General features: G+C 31.8%; 3 protein-coding genes across 5 annotated transcripts; 1 reads left to right on the top strand and 2 right to left on the bottom strand.

Moving 5' to 3' along the window:
* Positions 1-7,834: 7,834 nt before the first annotated feature.
* Positions 7,835-9,497, top strand: LOC114401686 (ethylene-responsive transcription factor ERF062-like). Its single transcript, XM_028364260.1, has one exon. It carries the CDS (start codon positions 7,941-7,943, stop codon positions 9,165-9,167), a length of 1,227 nt encoding a protein of 408 aa, XP_028220061.1. The 5' UTR covers positions 7,835-7,940; the 3' UTR covers positions 9,168-9,497.
* A 519-nt stretch (positions 9,498-10,016) lies between these two features.
* On the bottom strand, positions 10,017-14,273 carry LOC114401687 (superoxide dismutase [Fe], chloroplastic). 3 transcript variants are annotated; one of them, XM_028364261.1, is made up of 9 exons: positions 14,140-14,273; positions 13,978-14,018; positions 12,291-12,341; positions 11,646-11,834; positions 11,381-11,552; positions 11,026-11,147; positions 10,872-10,898; positions 10,727-10,750; positions 10,017-10,415 (listed from the first exon to the last, which is right to left on the bottom strand). In XM_028364261.1, exons 1-9 carry the CDS (start codon positions 14,153-14,155, stop codon positions 10,311-10,313), a joined length of 747 nt encoding a protein of 248 aa, XP_028220062.1. In that variant the 5' UTR covers positions 14,156-14,273; the 3' UTR covers positions 10,017-10,310. The 3 variants fall into 3 exon arrangements, with proteins under 3 accessions (XP_028220062.1, XP_028220063.1, XP_028220064.1); XM_028364263.1 differs by lacking the exon at positions 10,727-10,750 and having other exon boundaries at positions 10,299-10,415; positions 11,019-11,147; positions 12,291-12,362; positions 14,140-14,233; XM_028364262.1 differs by lacking the exons at positions 10,727-10,750; positions 13,978-14,018; positions 14,140-14,273 and having other exon boundaries at positions 12,291-12,362.
* A 1,211-nt stretch (positions 14,274-15,484) lies between these two features.
* On the bottom strand, positions 15,485-16,670 carry LOC114402855 (stellacyanin-like). The gene is made up of 2 exons (XM_028365540.1): positions 16,476-16,670; positions 15,485-16,084 (listed from the first exon to the last, which is right to left on the bottom strand). The coding sequence occupies exons 1-2, from the start codon at positions 16,633-16,635 to the stop codon at positions 15,687-15,689; spliced, it is 558 nt and encodes a 185-aa protein (XP_028221341.1). The 5' UTR covers positions 16,636-16,670; the 3' UTR covers positions 15,485-15,686.
* Between the last annotated feature and the right edge of the window lie 3,295 nt (positions 16,671-19,965).

Below are 19,965 nucleotides of genomic sequence, written 5' to 3'. Positions count from 1 at the left end.
CCCGTGGGTCTTATGTTTAAACAATTTGACCTTTTTTTTTTACTAAGTTATACTTTTAAATTTTACATGTATAATCCAGATATGATGTTAGGAAAATATTAACATCGACAACATGTTAAAAAAATCGACACGAATCTACCTAGTAAAGAGTTTTAAATCGCATGTCTCGTAAATTTTCTAAAGCAAAATTAAACACTCCATATGCAACAATAGGTATATTGTTCATTGTATAGTCGTACAAGACTTTTTTTTTTTTACGAATAATTGTGCAACAACTATATCTCTTTGAATTGCACAAGGCATCTAACTAATGAGTCTCTAAATAAAGGAATTTCTTCATATTCTTATAATGTATTTTCCCATATGGTTAAATAATTTTATTAAATAAAAAATAACCATACATACAACACGTCTTATTTTAGTTTTAGGTAAAAAAGAAGGAATAAATTGAAGTCCTGAAAAAATGTCCCTCCAAATAATAATCAATCATTCCTAGTGTATTTAAAATTGCATAATAATATGTATAATTAATTTTAAAAAAATAAAATCATCATTAAAATTTGGAAAACAAAAGTATAAATTAATAATTAAAATAATAATTTAAAAGTGTAAATAATCCACACAAAAACTAAAATAGAAAAGTAATCAATTTAAATATGTGGCAAGTTAAACAAATAACGTTAAAGAAAAAAAATTAAAAGTACTAAATTAAAAAAATATTGTATTAGAAATAAATACTATTAAATACGAAATATCTTTATAATAAATTTTATTTTAATTAAATAACACTATATTTAATTATTTATACTTAATATTAACGATGTAAATTGACTATATATATTTAAATTTAAATTAAACTAAACACAAAATCCTTACTTATTCATTTTTAAAATAAACTTTAAACATTGTTCTTAAATGCAACTCAAATGGGGTTTCTTGATAAAATATTTTCTCTATTTATACGTAACTGGCATTTTAAAAAAAATAAATAATCATTTACAGTAAATTATAACTTCTCCAAATATGCAGTAAAAAACCCTCCTCACAATATGATATGGAAGGTAAACTAAAATAAAGTAAAAAAAAAGAGTAGAAAAATAATAAAATAAATAAAATTCTTAGTATGAGAGTTTGAGAGTAGTGATTGTGATCCCTCTCTTCCTTTTGTCATAGTCTTGTCTATAGCTGTTGTGAGGCCGATAAGATTGAGGCTTGTGAACAAAATTCTTCAGTATCCCAGCTTGATGATGTCCTTTATTTTGTCCTTCAAGAGACTGCACTGTATGGTTTAATTATCCTCGGTTGAGATAGTACCAACATCGTTTTAAGAAATCAGTCTTGGACAGAGTGTTGATTCTGCTTGGTATGACTAGAATTTTGGTGGACAAGACTTAATTCAGGATGTGAGATTTGCTTGTGGTAGGGGGGGTTAATGGGTGTAACGAGGTTCTCAAGGCGGTCGATTCCTTCATCCTTCCTCCATAGTCTTGTTAAAGTTGGGCTTGCTGACTTCCTTGTAGCCTTGGCTTGAACTTGGTTCTCGTATTTGGTCAATTCTTCCATATGCATATACTTGGTTGTTCTTTGTCGCAACTCATCCATGTCAGAAGTAGGTTTCTTGCATAAGTTGTTCACAAATTTGAAGTGACACTTTCTTCTCCTACCATATGTTGACCAAAGTCATTGAGATTAGATGATGAGGCTGGCTAGTTGCGAACTACGTTCCTAATCGAGATGTAGTACATCAAAAGAGTCTTCGATGTTAGGGGGTAGTCGGGTGAATCAGTGAAGGGCCTCACCCTTGAAGGATGTGGGGAACACTTGACATAAAACAAAATTGTTAATAGAGGCTGATTTGAGTGATGTAAATGTCAAGGTGCTCATCCAGGTTATTGGTACCATCGTACTTTTCAATATTCAAGTTCTTCCAGTTGGAAGGATGGGTAGTCTCCATGATGTCGGGGACAAAAGGATTCTTGTACTGCTCTAACTGCAACGTGTTTACAGACTCGGGGTGTATGTCTTGTTGAGCACTAACATTGGTGGCCTTTGACATCTTAACGGTTGTTGACTTCGCCTACGCTCCAATGGGTATTTCATTTTCACGTCGTTAGGACCGATTACCTCTCGTAGTTGTGCATTCTCCTTTTGAAGGACCATGGTTTCTTCGGCGAGATGTCGACACATATCTGACACTTGCGCCTGCAACCTCCTCACCATTGAGGATAGGTTGGTCTGGTCCTCCATGCGCACTTCTTTATGATGTTGATTCCCAGGTTGTTTTGTTGTTGTTGTGTTTGTTTCAGTCCATGTAATTGCCATAATCCTTAAGGTCAGGGACTATATTACACGGCCTAGTGGGCACAAAAAATGTTCTTGTCACAATATGACTGAATACTGCTTCTTGCGTGAAGGGTCCTTGCTGTTCCTTTTCCTTCTTCACTTCGTTTGAGAGGAGTGATTTATAAGGGATACTTACAATAGATACTTCGACGTTCAAATAAGGGTTTAATTTAGAGCAGTAAATGCGGATAACAAATATGCATTCAATGAGCAATGATTTTTATCCGTTTATACCCACCTTATTAGGCCTTGGACTCGTGCATGTGCACTGATTACCGTTGAAGTAATCCATTCTCTAAGCAGGATTAGGTAGACTAGTCTCGTGATTATTAATAAATGCAATCATTTCCTCGTGCGAGTCTAAATAGATACTCGACTACCTTAACTTAATACCTATCTTATATATTGCTTTGTCTCTTATAAGATCGAATAGCTACTGAATGTCCTATCCACTATACCATATTTCCAGATTTTATTATTCTTCTTTTACTATTGCATTAATCACTTGTCATGGGCCTAATTCTGATATCTGAGCTGATAACACAAAAATAAGTAAATAAAAAGTTCATGTAGAGTCTTTGACTCTGACACAGTGGTAATAACATTTTGAATACTACGATTACCATTTACATTGATTAAGCAACATAATCTTTTACTTGTAAGAGTAAGACACCGTAATATTCGTCAAATCATCTTGTATCACACGACACCAAGCTACTCAACACTATTCTTCTGATCTTCAATTGCTTTTGTAGTTGATTTCTTGTAAAAGCACAAGTGAACAGCATGTAATATTTCGGTACTTCTGAGAAAAATAACACTAATTGCTTATGGAAAAAGTAATGATCCATGCATTTAGTTGCTCTGAAAATTAACAATATAGTAGTTAAATAGAACAACAGTTTTGCTGTGAAATGAATATTCAAATGTAGATAACCAATTAGGTCCCTATATATTGGGCTCGGTCCTAGTCTAGATTAGAATTAATTAAAATATAATAATAAAAACTGCTTATGATTATTTTTTAATATGTATCACTTTCTAGAATTTATATATTAATTGTAAGTTTCTTTGAGCTTACAAGGATTGAACAAAGAAAGGAACACTAATTTATATATGTACTAATTATGATTATTTTTTTAATATGTATCACTTTCTAGAATTTATATATTAATTGTAAGTTTCTTTGAGCTTACTAGGATTGAACAAAGAAAGGAACACTGATTTATATATGTACAATTAATGTTGCTGAATATCAATGAAATTTGATAAAATGATGTCTCATTGGAAATCAAAATTAAAAACATAAAGCTCATGCAGGAACCTTTGACTATGTAGAGCAACATTTTGAATTGTCCTATGCTTATGTTTTTCCAGTATGTCGATTAGCGAAAATCTTTTGTATGGAAAGATTCACCATCTGTGCATATATATAATTAAGAGTAGTAAACACTTTGTTGATTAATTCACCAAAAAACAAAACACGTGGTTGATTTTTACACCTACAAAAATTAATTTACTGAAACGAACTCTCTCCCAAAAGATTCCAATTATAAAGAGATTAATTAATTGAACGAAATTGTTTTTTCCTTGCCTGCTCTTGGAATTCTACTATGCACTTCCAATTGTTTATGATAACCAACATGTTGTTGGTATGAATGCAATTGGACTCGGATCCTTTAAAAATAGTATTGGATTTGACTTTTACAAATGAAAATAACATGTTAATAATAAGTTAGTTGTTTTGATTGGTCATTGAACTAATAATATGTTCTTTCTTTGTTTGATACCAGTGATAAAAATTAAATATTATTATTGTTACAAGTAATACGTTACTGATAAGCTAAGAACATTTACTAGTGTGATAACCAAATATTACACGACAAGTGAAAAATTTCTTATTGTTAATAAGTGTATGAAAAGTGTAAAATCTTATGTGCAATAACATAATAGCCGGCAGCCGTTAATTGAGAGAGATGAAAGCAACATGGTGATTCATTTATGGCTATAAAAAGGTATACAAGATAGCTGGGCCTTATATTCTCTTTGTTATGGAAAATAACCAAGCCATGTTTCCAGTTTTTATCATTCTTCTTTTACTCTTGCATTAATCACTTGTCATGGGAGCTATAGGGCCTAATTCTGCTGTTAAGAATAGATTCTGTTTCCTCCGTGACAAAACTATCATATTTGTTCAAGATTGGAAGAGGTGTATATATATATATATATATATATATATATATATATGCTGAAGAAAAAAATAAAGCAGAATCACCTACCAGCCATATGGGTAATTTTAATACATTTATTTATTTAGTGCATGTTTGATTTGATTTATTTTAAGGATTTTTTTATTAATTTTATGATAAAATAATAAAAAAAAAGATTATTTCTAAAAAAATTACCAAATGTACATATAATTTTTTTTTCTTTTCTTTGTCACTTTTACTAAGACCGGTTCTTTATGGAAGATAATCTATCTTTTTCAGTGCACTAACAGGTAATTAATAATTGTCCGTAGTTTTAGAATATACTTCTTGGAGTGGTTCATGAATCCTACAACAGAGCGTAGTGGAATTGCAAAAAGTAAAAGTGTTAGTTTGTGACGTTTCTCGATCGACGGGTATAGGAGTAGTTACAATACAACGTATTGATACCTTTTACGAAACCCAATTTTAATTTTTGGTGAAATCAAAGTTTGAGAGCTACGTGATTCTCTCACCTTAAAAGAAGGCGTGCTACAAGTTAATTTGTTAAAACTTATAATAAAAAATGTAAGTGACATAATAATAAAGAACCACCAATAAGAATTGAATCCAAAATCTGAGTGAATTATGAAATCGAATTTGATATCGAATATGATAATAGCTAGGTTTGTAACTCTTCTAAGAAAAATGACTCTTCTAAAGAAAAAAATCATGACTAATGTTTTAAAAGCCATCTTGTTATATTTAACTTGTGACCCACTACATAACATTTTAATAGACGTATGTTGGGGTAGTTGTAGAAGTTAACAAGCCAACACATCCTCATGTACCAAAGCACCTTTCTCTCTCATACACTAGCACAAGTGTTATAGAAAAAGTCATACAAATATATTAAATAAAAGATGTGGATTATAATATTTACTTAATTTTGACTTAATTATACGCTGGTTACACGGATGCTTGCGTTGGAAAAAATGCAATTAAATAACTGTTCACTAAACCACTTAAAAAAAATTAGCTAGCTTCAATTATATTTAGAGTTTTAGTCATATTTCGCTGAAACTCTAACTTGTGTATATATACCATGTTAACAAATTGATTATATACATCAAGAGCGTAAAATGTTAAATACAGATTTAAGAATGATTTGTTAATTTGTTCCTTCAAATTCAATTAGGCAATGGAGAAAGGTTATGAAAAGAGCGAAATTGTTAGCCAATCTTAGACCACGATCTGCCTATGGTCTTGACTAATTTCAAAATAACATATATTTAAGTTTTTTAATTCTAGACAAAAAAAAAAAAATTCTTTAACACTTGATTATCATGTAAAGATTAATGTGAACAAAGTAGTCTAAGACCACCAAATAATTTCTTTAACAAATGATATATAAACATTTAAATACTCTTTGTTTCCTTAATATATTTTTTAAAAAACTTCATATTAATACAAGAATACTATAATAATAAAATAAATGGTCGTATTTTATTGCATTTTCAAAGAGTTGGTCAAATAGAGATTTTTGGTTTGAGTTCCGACTAGGACACCATCTACTCTTAAGTTTTTTACGCCATTTTTTTTAAATGTCTCATCAAGTGATGAAGTGCCAACCAAGCCACATCTTTATTTCAATCAACTAGACAAACTGCAAGACCGCCATGATGCTCAGTTTAGGCAGAGCTGATGTGGAAGAGGTTCATTTTTTTAATTAATCTGTTCTTGATTATATATCATGCTGAGGTACAAAACAAGGCAAGGAATTAAGAATCATGGTTGATGAGGGAAAAGTTGACAGCTAACTAAAGCAACATCAGATGCGTGACCTCCTGTCCTGTTTATTTTACTAAGCAGTTTAGTTTGTGGTATACATCACATTCTTTCCTGGTCAGAACCATGTGCATGGCTTATAAAGTAATTGAGAAAACAGCTACACCTATTGTAAATGGTATAAAGTGTTATTAAAAGTTACATGAAGAAGTGAAAGATGCCTAGAATCTGTCTCACATATAAACATTTCAAAAAAAAAAATGATGTTTACTTCCTTAGAGTGGTCATGCCATGTGGCATGAGACAAATGGGATGCCTTAAGATTAGAGCAATGAATCACAATGTTATGCAGTTCTAATCATTGTGGCCTCAAATATGGAGGTGGATACTGCCATTAGCTTCTGGGGCACTTTCATTTTTGCATCTTCCATATAAACCGCTTTCAGTGTCTTTAAGCCATTCTCAAAAGACACTGTACTGCGGGCTGAAAAGAAAATACATAAAGTACATACTTTGCTGTGCTCACGCTCTTTAAGGATTTGTTTAATACTAGACCTGGAAAAAGGTAGCAATGACTTCATCAAACTAACACAAAGGATATTAAAATTAAATCCTTGATAAATGTAGTATACGTGTATATGATAATATAGAAAATAAGCCTTCGTTTCCACCACCAAAAAGGAAAAAAACAAATAACTAACCTTTCTTAATTAATCAATTGCACCGCCAAACCTTCCAAAATTAGTGCATTTTAAGGAGAAAAAATTGTGTAGTTTGCCACCTCACTTGGTGATTAGAAAGACATTTCAACTAATATTGTATGATATGATTGACAGATAATTATACTCTTTAAGCGTGTGGTCAGAAGTTCAATATGTAAGTATGTGTATATGAAAGAATATCTATTCGGAAAGAATTACTCTTTATATAAATATTAATATCTTGAATGATTAGTCTGTCTTTAGTTTTTTATCACGAGATATCTGGGTTTACCAGTAAAAAACAAGACATTTCATCAGTAGATTAGTGGTTATCTATTATTATAAGTTCATAGCTTTTTATCATGCCTAGTGTCTATGAAATGTATCAGTGACAAAAAAACAAAATTGCCATTGATTTATTGTGTGTTTACATTAAATTACATTAGCACAGTCAAGAGAAGAATATAGCATGTGGGTGTTCAACAAAATCACATGATTATTAATGACAAAAAAGAATAATACCCGGGATAATAACAAACAAAGAACATGAAGGTCTTAAATTAAGGAAGTTTCTGTCACTAAACGAATGTCAATTCTCAATGCTTTGCACCCTGTATGACAGCTGATCCAAAAAAGCCTGAGCTGTCTGATTCCAATTGGTTGTGAAGGAAAAGCATGTTATGCAAGCATAAATGGTAAGTAGAAAATAAAATCCTTATAAAGAAATGTACCTGATTGAAGCCATAACAAATTCCTAATGAAACACAAAGTAGGTTACTTTTAGTATTATAATAAACCTAACTGATACCTGCCAATATGAGGTGTGCCTTAGCCCAAAGGAAATGTATTTAGTGTAGTGCATGCATTTTAATCATTTCTACGTGTCAGTTTTTATCTCGGATTTACTGCCTGAAGGATCTATATGAAGGATACATTTCCCAAGAAGGAAATCTTCACACAAAAAACATTTCCAACTTGTTTGCAAGAAATGGCAACAGGATCAAAGTTTTTGGACAATGCAATTATAAGAGGTTCTCATTCTCTCACTGCCTCCAACCATGTTCCTGTATTAAGAGGTGGGGTAAACTCATCAATAGCATCACCTCATGAAAAGCTTCTTTTATGTTCAAATTCTGTTTCCATGAAAGAGGAGGCACCTTTAGCCACTTGGATTAGTCATATCCCTGCAAAATTCAATGGCCATGAAGACATCAAGAATGGCAAAGAGAAAAACCAATCCAATTCTATCTTCCCAGTCTCAGACATAAAAAACAGTTCCATTCCTCTAAATCTTTTGGAAACTCTCCCACCATTAACCATAGCGCCATGTTTTGATGATCCAGTGGCTTCCCTAGCATCTTCTTCTGCCAGACCAAAATTTCCAAACTTGACTTTGTTTTTGCCGGAACCCTCCATGGTGTACTCATCAATATCATCCTCAAATATAAAAGGTGGTGAAGTCATGTCAGCTACTTCAGACCCCTCATATCATGTGTCTCAGTTTGGCCAAAACCAGCATCAAGCAGGTAGTGGGGATGCACACAAAATGAACAACAACCTAACAAATTCGCGGTCCAAGTCTTTCAACGAGAATTGGTTGAGTGCCACTAGGACTCAGCCTTTGAAGTATGGTGGAAGAGGCAAGCTGTTTAAAGGTGTGAGGCAGAGACACTGGGGGAAATGGGTAGCTGAGATTAGATTACCAAGAAACAGGACAAGGGTTTGGCTAGGGACTTTCGACTCCGCCGAAGATGCTGCCATCGCATATGACACAGCAGCATACATACTAAGAGGAGAATATGCTCAGTTGAACTTCCCAGATCTCAAGCATGTAATTCAGGCAAATTCTCTGAATGGAACCACTGCTGCACTTGTGGAGGCAAAACTACAAGCAATATCACAAGGTGGTTCTTCTCATAGGAAGCCAACTAATTCACCGCCAGGGTCAAGCAATAAGCACAATGATGAGAATGGAAAATTGAAAAGTATAAGTGGCAAAGATTCATCCATAAGGGTTGGAGCTGAGGTAACTGAGAGAAGCAAAAGCAAACACCATGAGACATCAGATGTGGAAGGTGTTCAGTTAAGTAGAATGCCCTCCTTAGACATGGACATCATTTGGGATGAACTTTTTATCTCTAATTCATGACCTTTTTTTTTTTCTCTAATTTTAAAGCATACATATAATAGCCCATGTTTTGTCTGAAGCTCATTACCTCATTCTAGATTTTAAGGTTCCTATCCCACACTGAATCTTCGGGTTCTATTTTCCTATAATGATGTATTGAAATTAGTATCCTTCTTAACACCCTTTCTTCAGGGTCATTTATAGATAGAATTTTAAGTTTCCACCAATTATATATCATGCTAAAGGTTCAAAGATTATTTTGCTTCTGAACAAAACACTTGATTGGTTCGACGGCTGTTAGAGAAACACCCAGTTAACATTGAGAACAACGGTTGAGATTGTGATTTTTAAGAATGATTCACCTGTATTGATCACTTCGTATAGATTTATAGGCCAAAAATAACAAAGAAGCCAATAGTATAACTTTATGCTTTGTGTTTGAAAGCTTGAATATATTATAAAATATACCAAAACTTTGCCTCCTTAACATTCTACTGCAATATACCACTGGAAACACGTATATTGAAGAATGTACCTAGAATGGATTCATTACAGTTCTTTTGTAATAGTAGTCTGAATCCATTACGGTTCTACAACTTTGGAGCCAAATGACCGGTATTTGGGTGGCTATAGGATATTGTAGGCTCTGGCTATTTTACATGATATTGGGTTGGTTGGTTTAGAATTTGGTAGGATTAATTTTAAACAGTTGATTGTGATGGAGATTTGTGTCAAAATTAATCTGAGCCACATATTTATACTGAAACGTGACTTTCCTTCCCCAATTTCCCAATCCCTTTACCTCTAAATTCTAATGCAGTCCAACTTGGACCCTAAGTGATGCTCATGAAAAAAAGACAGGCTCTCATGTAAGTTATATGAAAAGGCTCTACACCATAGTATTATTTTGTTGATTATTCATGCATAAGCAATCTTATTGTTCACATTGTCACACAAAGAGAACCATAACTAAGATTTCTAACCATAGAACATAATAATCTGCAGGATGAAGAGATTTAGCCCTGATACCACAACACCTATTTAAAGTACAAAAGATGTGCCTGCTTACACTTTCTAGATAAAAATAATTCACTATTCCGCATGACGCCATCCAATTCATCATCACTATCAGGATAAATCACTTATTCTGCATTTAATTCAGCATCATGCACTGGTAATTAAAGCCTTAGCTTGTTCAAGTCTAGAGCTCACTGCATCCCAGGAAACAAGCTTATCCATGAACACTGATATATAATCAGGACGCCGGTTCTGGAAAGATAACAAAAAAGTCTCAATTCATAATTAAATTTATCTATTGGACACAACTCTCGCTAATAACGGTATGAAAAGTGCTAATAACGGTATGAAAAGTGCTAGTAACACACTCTTTGGCACCCTTTTTGGGGCACATTCTTTTGTTGGATAAAATTCATATGGGTCTCACTAAATATGTGGATCTCATTTCTGAATTAGTGAGGTCCACATAAATTTCAACAGATACTAGAGTTATTGGAAAGAGAATGTTAGAGTGTGTTAGCAGCTCTTCTATTAAGTATATAATGCTTGCAACAACATATCACCTGAAAATCAAGGTAGTAAGCATGCTGCACAAAAATGAAAAAAAAGTATTACTAAGTCAGCAAGTTGATATTAATGACTGTTATAGAGCTTGTGTTTGCAGATTGTTTCATCAAATAACAAACAAAAAGAAAATATGATTAATACCTCCCAAACATCAATGGTAAGAAGTGGCTGCAAGAAATTAAGACGAAATCACATCAGAATTTACCAGTGAAATGAACCTCACCAGACCCAGCTATCATTCATATTTCAAGATAAGTAAGGAACAATAATATTATTACAAGTTCTTACAACTTACGTAGTAACCTCCCCAAACAAGGGGGTTCACAGCATTGGGACTCTTGAGCACCACTAGCTTGTTGTCCTCATCGGGTGAAGGAGGATTTGCTACATTTTCCCCATCAAATTTTCTTGCTCTATCTATATTTCATCAAAAGAAAATGAATGAACAAAATGGGTATGTAACTGTCTGGATAAATTTCTCATGAAGTACTTATAAGTGAAGAACATAAGGTAAAATGAAACAAACTCCTATTACAAGTTAAAATTAACTTATGCATAAATTAATTTGTAGAAGCTTTCTCGTTTAGCTTTTCCAAAAAAGTTGACTGTAACTTGTGCATAAAGTAAGGTGGAAGGGGGTTATTACTGACATGCTAGCCAAGCCCACCCTGAACCAAATTGTGTTGCAGCAGCAGCCTTGAACTCATCAAGGAATTTTACAAATGAACCAAAGTCTCTTTCAATCAGTTCTAGAAGCTCCCCGGATGGCTTTCCACCTCCACCTGGTTTCATGCACTCCCAGAAGAAGTCATGGTTCCATACCTGCACTATGCATTACAAGATTGATTGATTAATTAAGTACTAAGCCATGGTTTTGAAACATGAATTAGAGATTCTGGTTGCAAGCATGCATGCCTGTGCTGCATTGTTGAAAGCTGGAAGAATGTCACCCTTATTGTATGATGTGACAATAATCTCTTCTAGTGACTTCCCATCAAGCTCTGTCCCAACAACTTGTTTTTTCAGATTTTCCACATAAGTCTTGTGGTGCTTCCCCCAGTGAAACTCAAGTGTCTGCTGGCTCATCACCGGCTCCAAACCATTCTGAAACATTGCATTATCACAATATATTTTTACAACTTTCTACTTTTGGTTTTTTTATTTTCTGGTAGGTTTGGTTTTATAAAATAGGATGAACAGCCGAACAGGTAACTTAATTTTTCTCCCTGGAAGCCTTGTGTGATTCTTATGAGTTTTGGGAATCTTCATCTATATATATGTGTGTGTGTTTAGTTAGATTATAGCATCGGATCCATGATGAGCAGAAAATAAGAGTAACCAAAGTACTTAGTCCATGCATGTATTGAGATGCCTATGTCCATGTATCGTTTCATTTTTAAGTTTCTTTATTAAAACAAGACTAACCAAAGTTTCAATAGAATGTAAATTTGAAAACTATAAAAGCTAAGTATTCTTTCTTCAATGTGCATTAGAAATATAGCTCCACTAGAAAATCACAATGAATTCTCTTGTAAACATGCAAACTCTAGGTCTTATTACCAGTGGATATGGTGGCGGCTTCAGCTCGAACTTTGCATTGACTTTTGGACCCTGCAGCATACAACATCCTTTCTTCAATTAAAGGACAAGGAAAACAAAATGTGTCTTAACATATGAAGCAAGGGATTTGAAATAAACATACTAAATTCTAAAAATTGCAAGATATACACTGATACCCCCTCACGCTATGTATGTAGTATGTACATATATGTTGCATCGTTCCTATAAGACATAATTAACTAACTTACACTTAGTAAAAAAGTTAGTTAATTTAGTTATTAGCATTAAATTTATAATATTTTTAAAAATTTATCCTTAACTTTATTAGAAACTTGTTCATATTTTTTAATCTTCATGGGAGAGAGAAAAGAGACAATTCAGGGTATTTTAATAAAAAAAATAGTTAATACACAAGAGAGATGAAATGAAATCTCATAACAAAAGACAAAAAAATTGTTAATTATGTCTTATAAATAGGCGCCTAAAGAACTCTTGTATTTCGGATTAGTCCATTTGGTCAACCCACTGCATGCTAACATATTTTTTTCAGGTTAAGTTGAACTGAATGGATTGAGCTGTGGACTAAAAATTGTTATTTCAGAAGAGTCTTTTATGAGCTATAGGTCGGACAGAGCAGCCCATTACCCCATTTGATTATTTAAAATTAAGTTTTACATAAATTTTTATGTTGAAAAAACTTGCACTCTCTAACTTTTGTTAAGCCTTAGTCTAAATCTAAAGAGCTGGCTACATGAAAAGTAGGTAAGATTTTTACACTATCATTATAAAAACTAAAAAGTACTGTATAATCTTAATAAAATAATTAAAAAAGAAACTATTATAAGAGCACGAGCCAATAAACTCAGCCAACCCACACCAGGTCTAGTGAATTTCAGCTTGGGTTTGGTTAAAATTGGATGGAGGATGGTTTATTTACACCTCTTTTTTCTCTTTACACCTCCAACTTTTTTGTGATATTTTAAAATACTCAAAATACCTTTCTTATTCTCCCTTCTCCTTCCCTTTTCTTTCCAGCACCCCTCCCCCCTCCCCTTAACTTTTCAGCACCCCACTTCTCTGGCACCTCCTCCCCTTCCATCTCTTTGATAATTGTCCTTTTAATTTCATTTGAATGATTATTTTGGAGGTAATTATCTTAATATTCCAATTCTTAGACTATTTAATTGCTCTTTTTGATAGTCTGGTTGTAAATAAATAAAATTTTTCTTAGGATAGTTGTTTTAATCAAGTTTACACTGATTTAAGTTAAATTTGGATTTTAGGAGCATGGAGGAAAGGGACAAAAAGGTCAAGATTCTAGCATTTAACTGTGGAGAAGCAAATGACTTTTAAGCCTGCACTTGTTGGCGCTTGAGCGTCACAAGCAAGAAGTTGGCAAAGAGGAAAAACATCTGGCACTTAAGCATTAGGTTCCTTGTGCTTAGGCATCAGGAAGCAAACAGTTTGATTTCCATGGCATCACTCTAAGTGCACTTAAACGCCTGTCTGCACGTAATTACTTAATTATCTTATTTAAGAGATTTCGTGTACTTAGGATGAACTTTATCGGTCTTATTTTATGCAAAGCAGACACTTAGTAAGTAATCAGCAACAACTATATACAACAACAAAAGTTAAACACAGTGAATGCACATTCAAATATTTTTTGTGATGAGAAGATTAATACCTCTTTGATAAGAAAATTGATGCCGCTCACATTTTGTAACCCTGTTAAATTAAGTAAACACGAATCCAATCAAAACTGGGGAAATTAAGAAAATGTAGAAGGCACCATTGCACTAAGCATAACTGTGCATGCATAAGGATATAGAGATTGTGCAAAACGTACCACCCAATGAGGCCATGTCTTCTGAAGCGTGTGGCTGGAATGAGGATTTAGGACAAAGGTCAACCTCTTCCTTTCAGGGCCAATATAAACAAGAAAATATGTGTTAGTACAATTCCAATGTTGTAGTACACTAAGTTGTGCAGGTACGAGGGCACCAGCAGTACAAGTTTCTATTTGATTATCTATTTTACTTGTTTTAGAAAAATAAAAGTAATAGTAAATTATTAATTGCCTAATTCCAATTTCCACCTACCAAATCATGTAACTCGGCGAGTGAGAAACTGAGAATCTCTGTGTAGTAGTAATAGTAAATTATCTACTTATCTCTGCATCAAATAATAAACATATATACACACACATAGTATTATTTTATAATATTAAATAATTATATAAAAGTTTAATTGTACAGATAATGTGTCTCTAATGCTTGTTCTTAAATGGGTTTATTCAATTATTTTTTGTACTCTGTAATACTGAATCCGGATCCCCTGCGGTGAAAAAATCACGCAGGAAGTGCAGATAAATTTTGCACTACGTAATCTTGTTTGTTTTGGTTTTTTATTAATATTTTATTTAATTAATTATAAAAAGTGCGTGTGGTGAATTATAAAACTGTATTTCCTTTAGTGGTTTTTTCACTGCAGCAGAGGATCCAAGTCCATGTAATACCACATCAGATTTTAAAATTCAAACAAAATTTCACTCCAATATTGTTAACTTATTTTTATGTGCCTTACCGTTGAGTTTCTATTTAAGTATAATAAATATGTAAAATTTTAAAATATTTAAAATACTAAAAATTTATTTTATTTATGATAATAAACTAAAAATAATGAAAAATGCATAACATTTCATTGATAAAAAAATTAATGGCTAGTTTATAAATAAAATTAAAATATAAACTAATTAATATTTATTTGATATTTGAGTCCATAAATTTTTTCTTCTTCCTATAATTGAGTCTGGAAAAGTAGTATAAATTTTGAAAAAACTAGGGAGAAGCATGGATTTGTCCCTCTGATTGCAGCAGAGTATTATCGTGTGGCTTGTATAACAACACATGAGTACTGAAATAGTGTAAACTTGCATAACTATCATTACTCAAACATAAAACGTGGGTTTTTTTAAATATTTTTTATTCAAATAAATATATGGCTAAAAATATTAAACATAAATGTTCTTAAACATTTTAAAACACCTTTTTTTAGATATTGTCCATAGTGAAGGTGATTTCTGATTATGAGTAACAAATGTAAAGTAAGAGCACCCCTACTCAAAGGCAGAGTATATACCTATTCAAATCTCTGGCATAACATTCTCATGAGGGATCAATATGCTATGGTTGTTACTCAGATAAAAACATGAATTTGCATGTCCAATTTAAATGTGTTCAACAATCATGTACAACGTATGCTGTATATGACTCTTCCAAACCAAGCAAAACTGTCATTTTTTTTTTCTCTCCAATTAATATAACAAAATATGAAAATAATATATTCAAAACAGAAAGTTTCAAAGCTGTCTCGGTAATTATAGTACTTTTATGCTCAAATCTTCATCATCCCATATACGGCAGCCACGAGAGCAATATAAACTAACTGAATTGCATCCCTTGCACAATTCGCAGCTCCTGCCGAAAAGTGTGTGTTTTTCTTTGAAGAAGGAGACTGCGGAAGTGTGGAAGTGTTTTGATCTGTTCCAGCCACAGCCTTAGGTGCTATAGTTGGTGCTAGTGATTTGTCATCGCCTTCTACGTGAACATGAAGCTTCATCCCTCCAAGGCAATACAATTTGTTTCCAGATACATAATACCTGTCCCCAGCTCTTGTCAATGGCACTGTTGTGTTCCCACTCCCATAAGTTGCTAAAACATTGGTGGTGTTGCATGTGTCAAAGTTTTCTTTTGTAACCTCTTCCACACTTTGGCTTGATGAATATTGGAAAACTGAAACAGAAAAAAAAAATCTCAAAATGTTGTTAACAATGTTCTAATGAAAATCAGAGGAAAGAATGTGACTTTTAAACGTTTAAAGGAAATTAGTAGATATATAAATACCTAAATGGACAAGACTGACAAATAATTTTTGTATTATTAAAAATACAAATTCTGTACGTAAAGTTTGATCTATTTGCGAATTTTGCTCTTAAATGCTTGGAAATTTAATCTACTTAACTTGAAGTTTCAGTTTTTATTGAATAAATTAAAAAGAACCTGTTTTACTAAGTTGCTCTAAGAATCTAACTGAAATAAACTAAGAGCTTACAAAAGTTATATATAAGTTACTTTTATTTCATAAATTCCCCTTTGAGCTACAATAGAAATGATGAGTACTTACCAAGAGCATCCCCTACTTTGAAATTTTTATCTGCAATCCATGTATCAAGATTTGTGCTAATGTCCCAGCCAGAGCTATCTCCAACAGTGTAAGTAGTGGCTGAGCATGTCATAATTGCGAAAGAAAAGAGAAGAGAATAAACCAAGAGTACCTTTTCCATGTTGATCAAGAGTTCTAAGTTCTAACAACTCGGGCCACCATTGGTTCCATCTTATATACTTGAAGTTTGCTTTTTATTGGATAACCTACCCAACAAAAAGACTAAATTAAATAGAAAAGCAAAACTTGATAAAAAAAAAAAAGAAGAAATAATAGTTGCTTCTACATTGCAAGGTTGGAATGTGCATTTCATCAAGTTGGTGGACTGGACTGAGAAGGAGTTAATGTTAGCTGGGCAGTGGTTAAACGGTATTGAACTGCCATATAGCATATTAAGCCCATGGTTTGACTTAAATTAAATTTATTCAAGATGTATATTGTTATTCTTCTACCATGAAGCTAAGTCATCATATAAACTGGTTATCTTTTTCCATCTTTATGGATATTAATATATTTTAATATATTATAATATGTTTTCATATTTCAAAAAAAGTTAACAGTTTTTATAACACTGTTCAACAATTACGACCAATTACAAATGGTATGTTTGTTTTAAACATTTTATGGTATTTTTTACATAGACATATAAAAAAACATTTAAAATCGGTTATATATAATTACATAAAAATAAAAAAATTAACTTGCTTATTTCATCTTTCTATAACAAGGACAACACTTGATTCAGAATTTGAATGTTATAATGTTACTTATATAGTAAAATAAATATTTACTTACTGCAATAAAAAATTAAATATTCTATATAATAGAATGCATTAATGAAGCAACAAATTATTAGTCGGAGTGACTTTGACTTCAAATCTCGAGTAAGGTCTTGGATTCGCATTTTGTAAATGAAAAAAATATGATTAGAATGAATTTTTTTTACTAAAAGCGATTAGTTAAGTTTTTCGACGGAGATTAATCATCATCAAAACTAGTAGATACTTCACATCAATATCATGGTGACAAAAAAAATGCATTAATAATAGCAAAAAACAAATTAATTTATTTATTACCTTTTCATGAATAGATGCATGTATTAATTTTTAAAAATAAAGACTTTTTTTATACAGAAAATAAATAAATAAATGATTTTATTTTTACACAAAAATTACAAAATCTGTCCCATCTCTAATAATTATTGAAACCAGTATATTTTATATGTAATTAATTGTACAGTAGTTTGCTTTATTAATAGCTACGAAATACAACCAATATACTTTCATTTGACTAGAATCGACGTGAACTTTTAAACATACGGTCTCAAGTTTAACTTTGAGGTCTTATGTGTATGAAAAAAATATTATTAGAATTAGTCATTTATTTAACTAGTACTAGTTTGAATTAATCAAAAGTAACTAAGTTTTTTTAACTCATACCAATTAAATTAATTTGAATTGATTTATATATGTGTGAGACCAAACAAAATTAATGAAACTTGATCATTATTGGTTCAATTATCTATTCCTTGATTTAAACTCGATTCTCCCCTTCTCTATATAAAACAAATGGAATGGATAGATGAAGAGATAGAAATGATATGACGATGTTTTAGCTAAAATAATAAATTATCCAAACTAATTAACTCAAATATCTGTTTTAATTTTATTTATATATGGTGTTTTTTTAAGAATAGATACATATGATGTTATTATTAATTATTTGAACTAATCAATTCTAACTATATGTTAATTTATTGGAAAGTGTACCAAACTGTTACAAGTAGTGAAGTAAAATGGAAGTTCAAAGATAGAGTCCGGTGCAAACCCAAATAATTGATAGAAAAGAAAAGAAGAGATAAGGAATTATATCTACTCTCGTACTCTCTTTCTTTGGTTCCTGCAACAAGAATTTAATTTATTTATTTTCTCTTCCAAGTTCTTTTGTGTGACCTCCTGGTCTTAGTGGATATGGTGACGATCACGTGCTTAGCGGGATTCGTGCTAAGTGAACCTTTAGACTTTTCGAGTCTTTTTTGCGTTAAGCTTACGCTGGCGGTTAGCGAGACGCTTTAGACTTGTCTAGTGCGCTAAACTAGCTGTCCTAATCTTCTACCTTATTCTTCAAGTTTTTTTTTTAGTTTTTGAATCAATTTTCCTATAAAACACTTGTAATTCTCATTCTTTTAAATCATGTTAGTCAAGAATTGAAATGATATTAAAATCCTCACTATTCCATTAAATACAACACTAAACTAGAGAGATTTTAATCATTCTTAGTCAAATTTGACTACTAATTAAATTCAAATTTTGTAGTTATCACTATCTCATTATTTTTAAAAATAAAAAATATCATTTAAATCTAATGAACTAAAAAGAACCAGCCTTTTTTTGATTGAATTTGTTAGTTCGACTTTAACAAGAAGAAGAATTATAAAATTAAACTAGTTTATATTTATTCATTCAATTTCTTTTCAATCCAAACTAACTAAACCAGACATAAACATAGGCGATAAAAAAAAAATCCCAAACAAATCCATAGTGGCTTACAAAGCTTGGGATTACGAGACTAATCTTTAAACAATGTTTCCTTTCAAAACAAATTTCTTCAGATTATTTCAAATGAGGAAAGTTGTTGTGCTGGCTTTTATCTTCCTAGCAAAACAACATATTTCTACTCAAATTATTGTTGCAACAATTCCACGACTTTGCGAGAAAGTTTTTTTTTTTGCATGCAAGCAACAATGACTTTGCGGACTCCATTGTGATCTTGGGAGAAAGCACGTAACGGTTAAGCTTTCACGTGGCGTCATCTTTTTAGTTTAAAGGTTGATTTTTATTGAGAACTTTTTCTTTGACAGCCCATTGGTATCATTATGCCTGAGTTGGGTACCTAAAATTATTATAAACAATAAAAATTCTTCATCTAAATATTTATCACATTGACATGATTGATTAAGTTGAAACAATTTTATAATATATTTATTGATACCCTGTGATAATTGTTGTGTTGTTTCTGGATGCATGCTCACCACAAAGCGGACAAAGGTTATCATGAGGGAGCCCACTTTTCTGTTGCTTTCATTTGTTTTTTAAATCATTTTGCATTATGCTTGATTTTCAGGAGGTAAAAAAATGTTTTTAAGGTAAAATTAATTTTTTCCAAAAGATCAATTTTTTATTTTATTTTTATTTATTGAATTTTCCTTAAAACATATATCTAACATTTCTAATTTCAATCCAAACATACAGGAATTTTATGGGTTCTTTCCAGTTTTGGAAAGCCAATTCACGGACATACATTAACAAAATTACTATATTATTATCTTCAAAATATATAAGATATTTAATATTTTCTTCATTAAACAAGCTAAGTAGGAAAAATTAGTACAAAGATGTTATAGATTTGTTTGGAAGATTTAAAATTATTCTATAATGTAACACAAACCAAC

The sequence above is a fragment of the Glycine soja genome, chromosome 20 (genome assembly GCF_004193775.1).
Source record: "Glycine soja cultivar W05 chromosome 20, ASM419377v2, whole genome shotgun sequence".
Classification (NCBI taxonomy): Eukaryota; Viridiplantae; Streptophyta; class Magnoliopsida; order Fabales; family Fabaceae; genus Glycine; species Glycine soja.
This window is presented reverse-complemented; position numbering and strand designations above follow the sequence as displayed.

Excerpts from the sequence above, each read along its gene's own strand:
- LOC114401686 (XM_028364260.1), top strand. The coding sequence starts at position 7,941 with ATGAAGGATACATTTCCCAAGAAGGAAATCTTCACACAAAAAACATTT.
- LOC114401687 (XM_028364261.1), bottom strand. Across the intron at positions 12,342-13,977 it reads TCAATTTTCTTATCAAAGAG|GGTCCAAAAGTCAATGCAAA; the intron begins GTATTAATCTTC and ends TGTATGCTGCAG. Across the intron at positions 11,835-12,290 it reads AGCCGCCACCATATCCACTG|AATGGTTTGGAGCCGGTGAT; the intron begins GTAATAAGACCT and ends GCAATGTTTCAG.
- LOC114402855 (XM_028365540.1), bottom strand. The coding sequence starts at position 16,635 with ATGGAAAAGGTACTCTTGGTTTATTCTCTTCTCTTTTCTTTCGCAATT. Across the intron at positions 16,085-16,475 it reads CAAAGTAGGGGATGCTCTTG|TTTTCCAATATTCATCAAGC; the intron begins GTAAGTACTCAT and ends TTTCTGTTTCAG.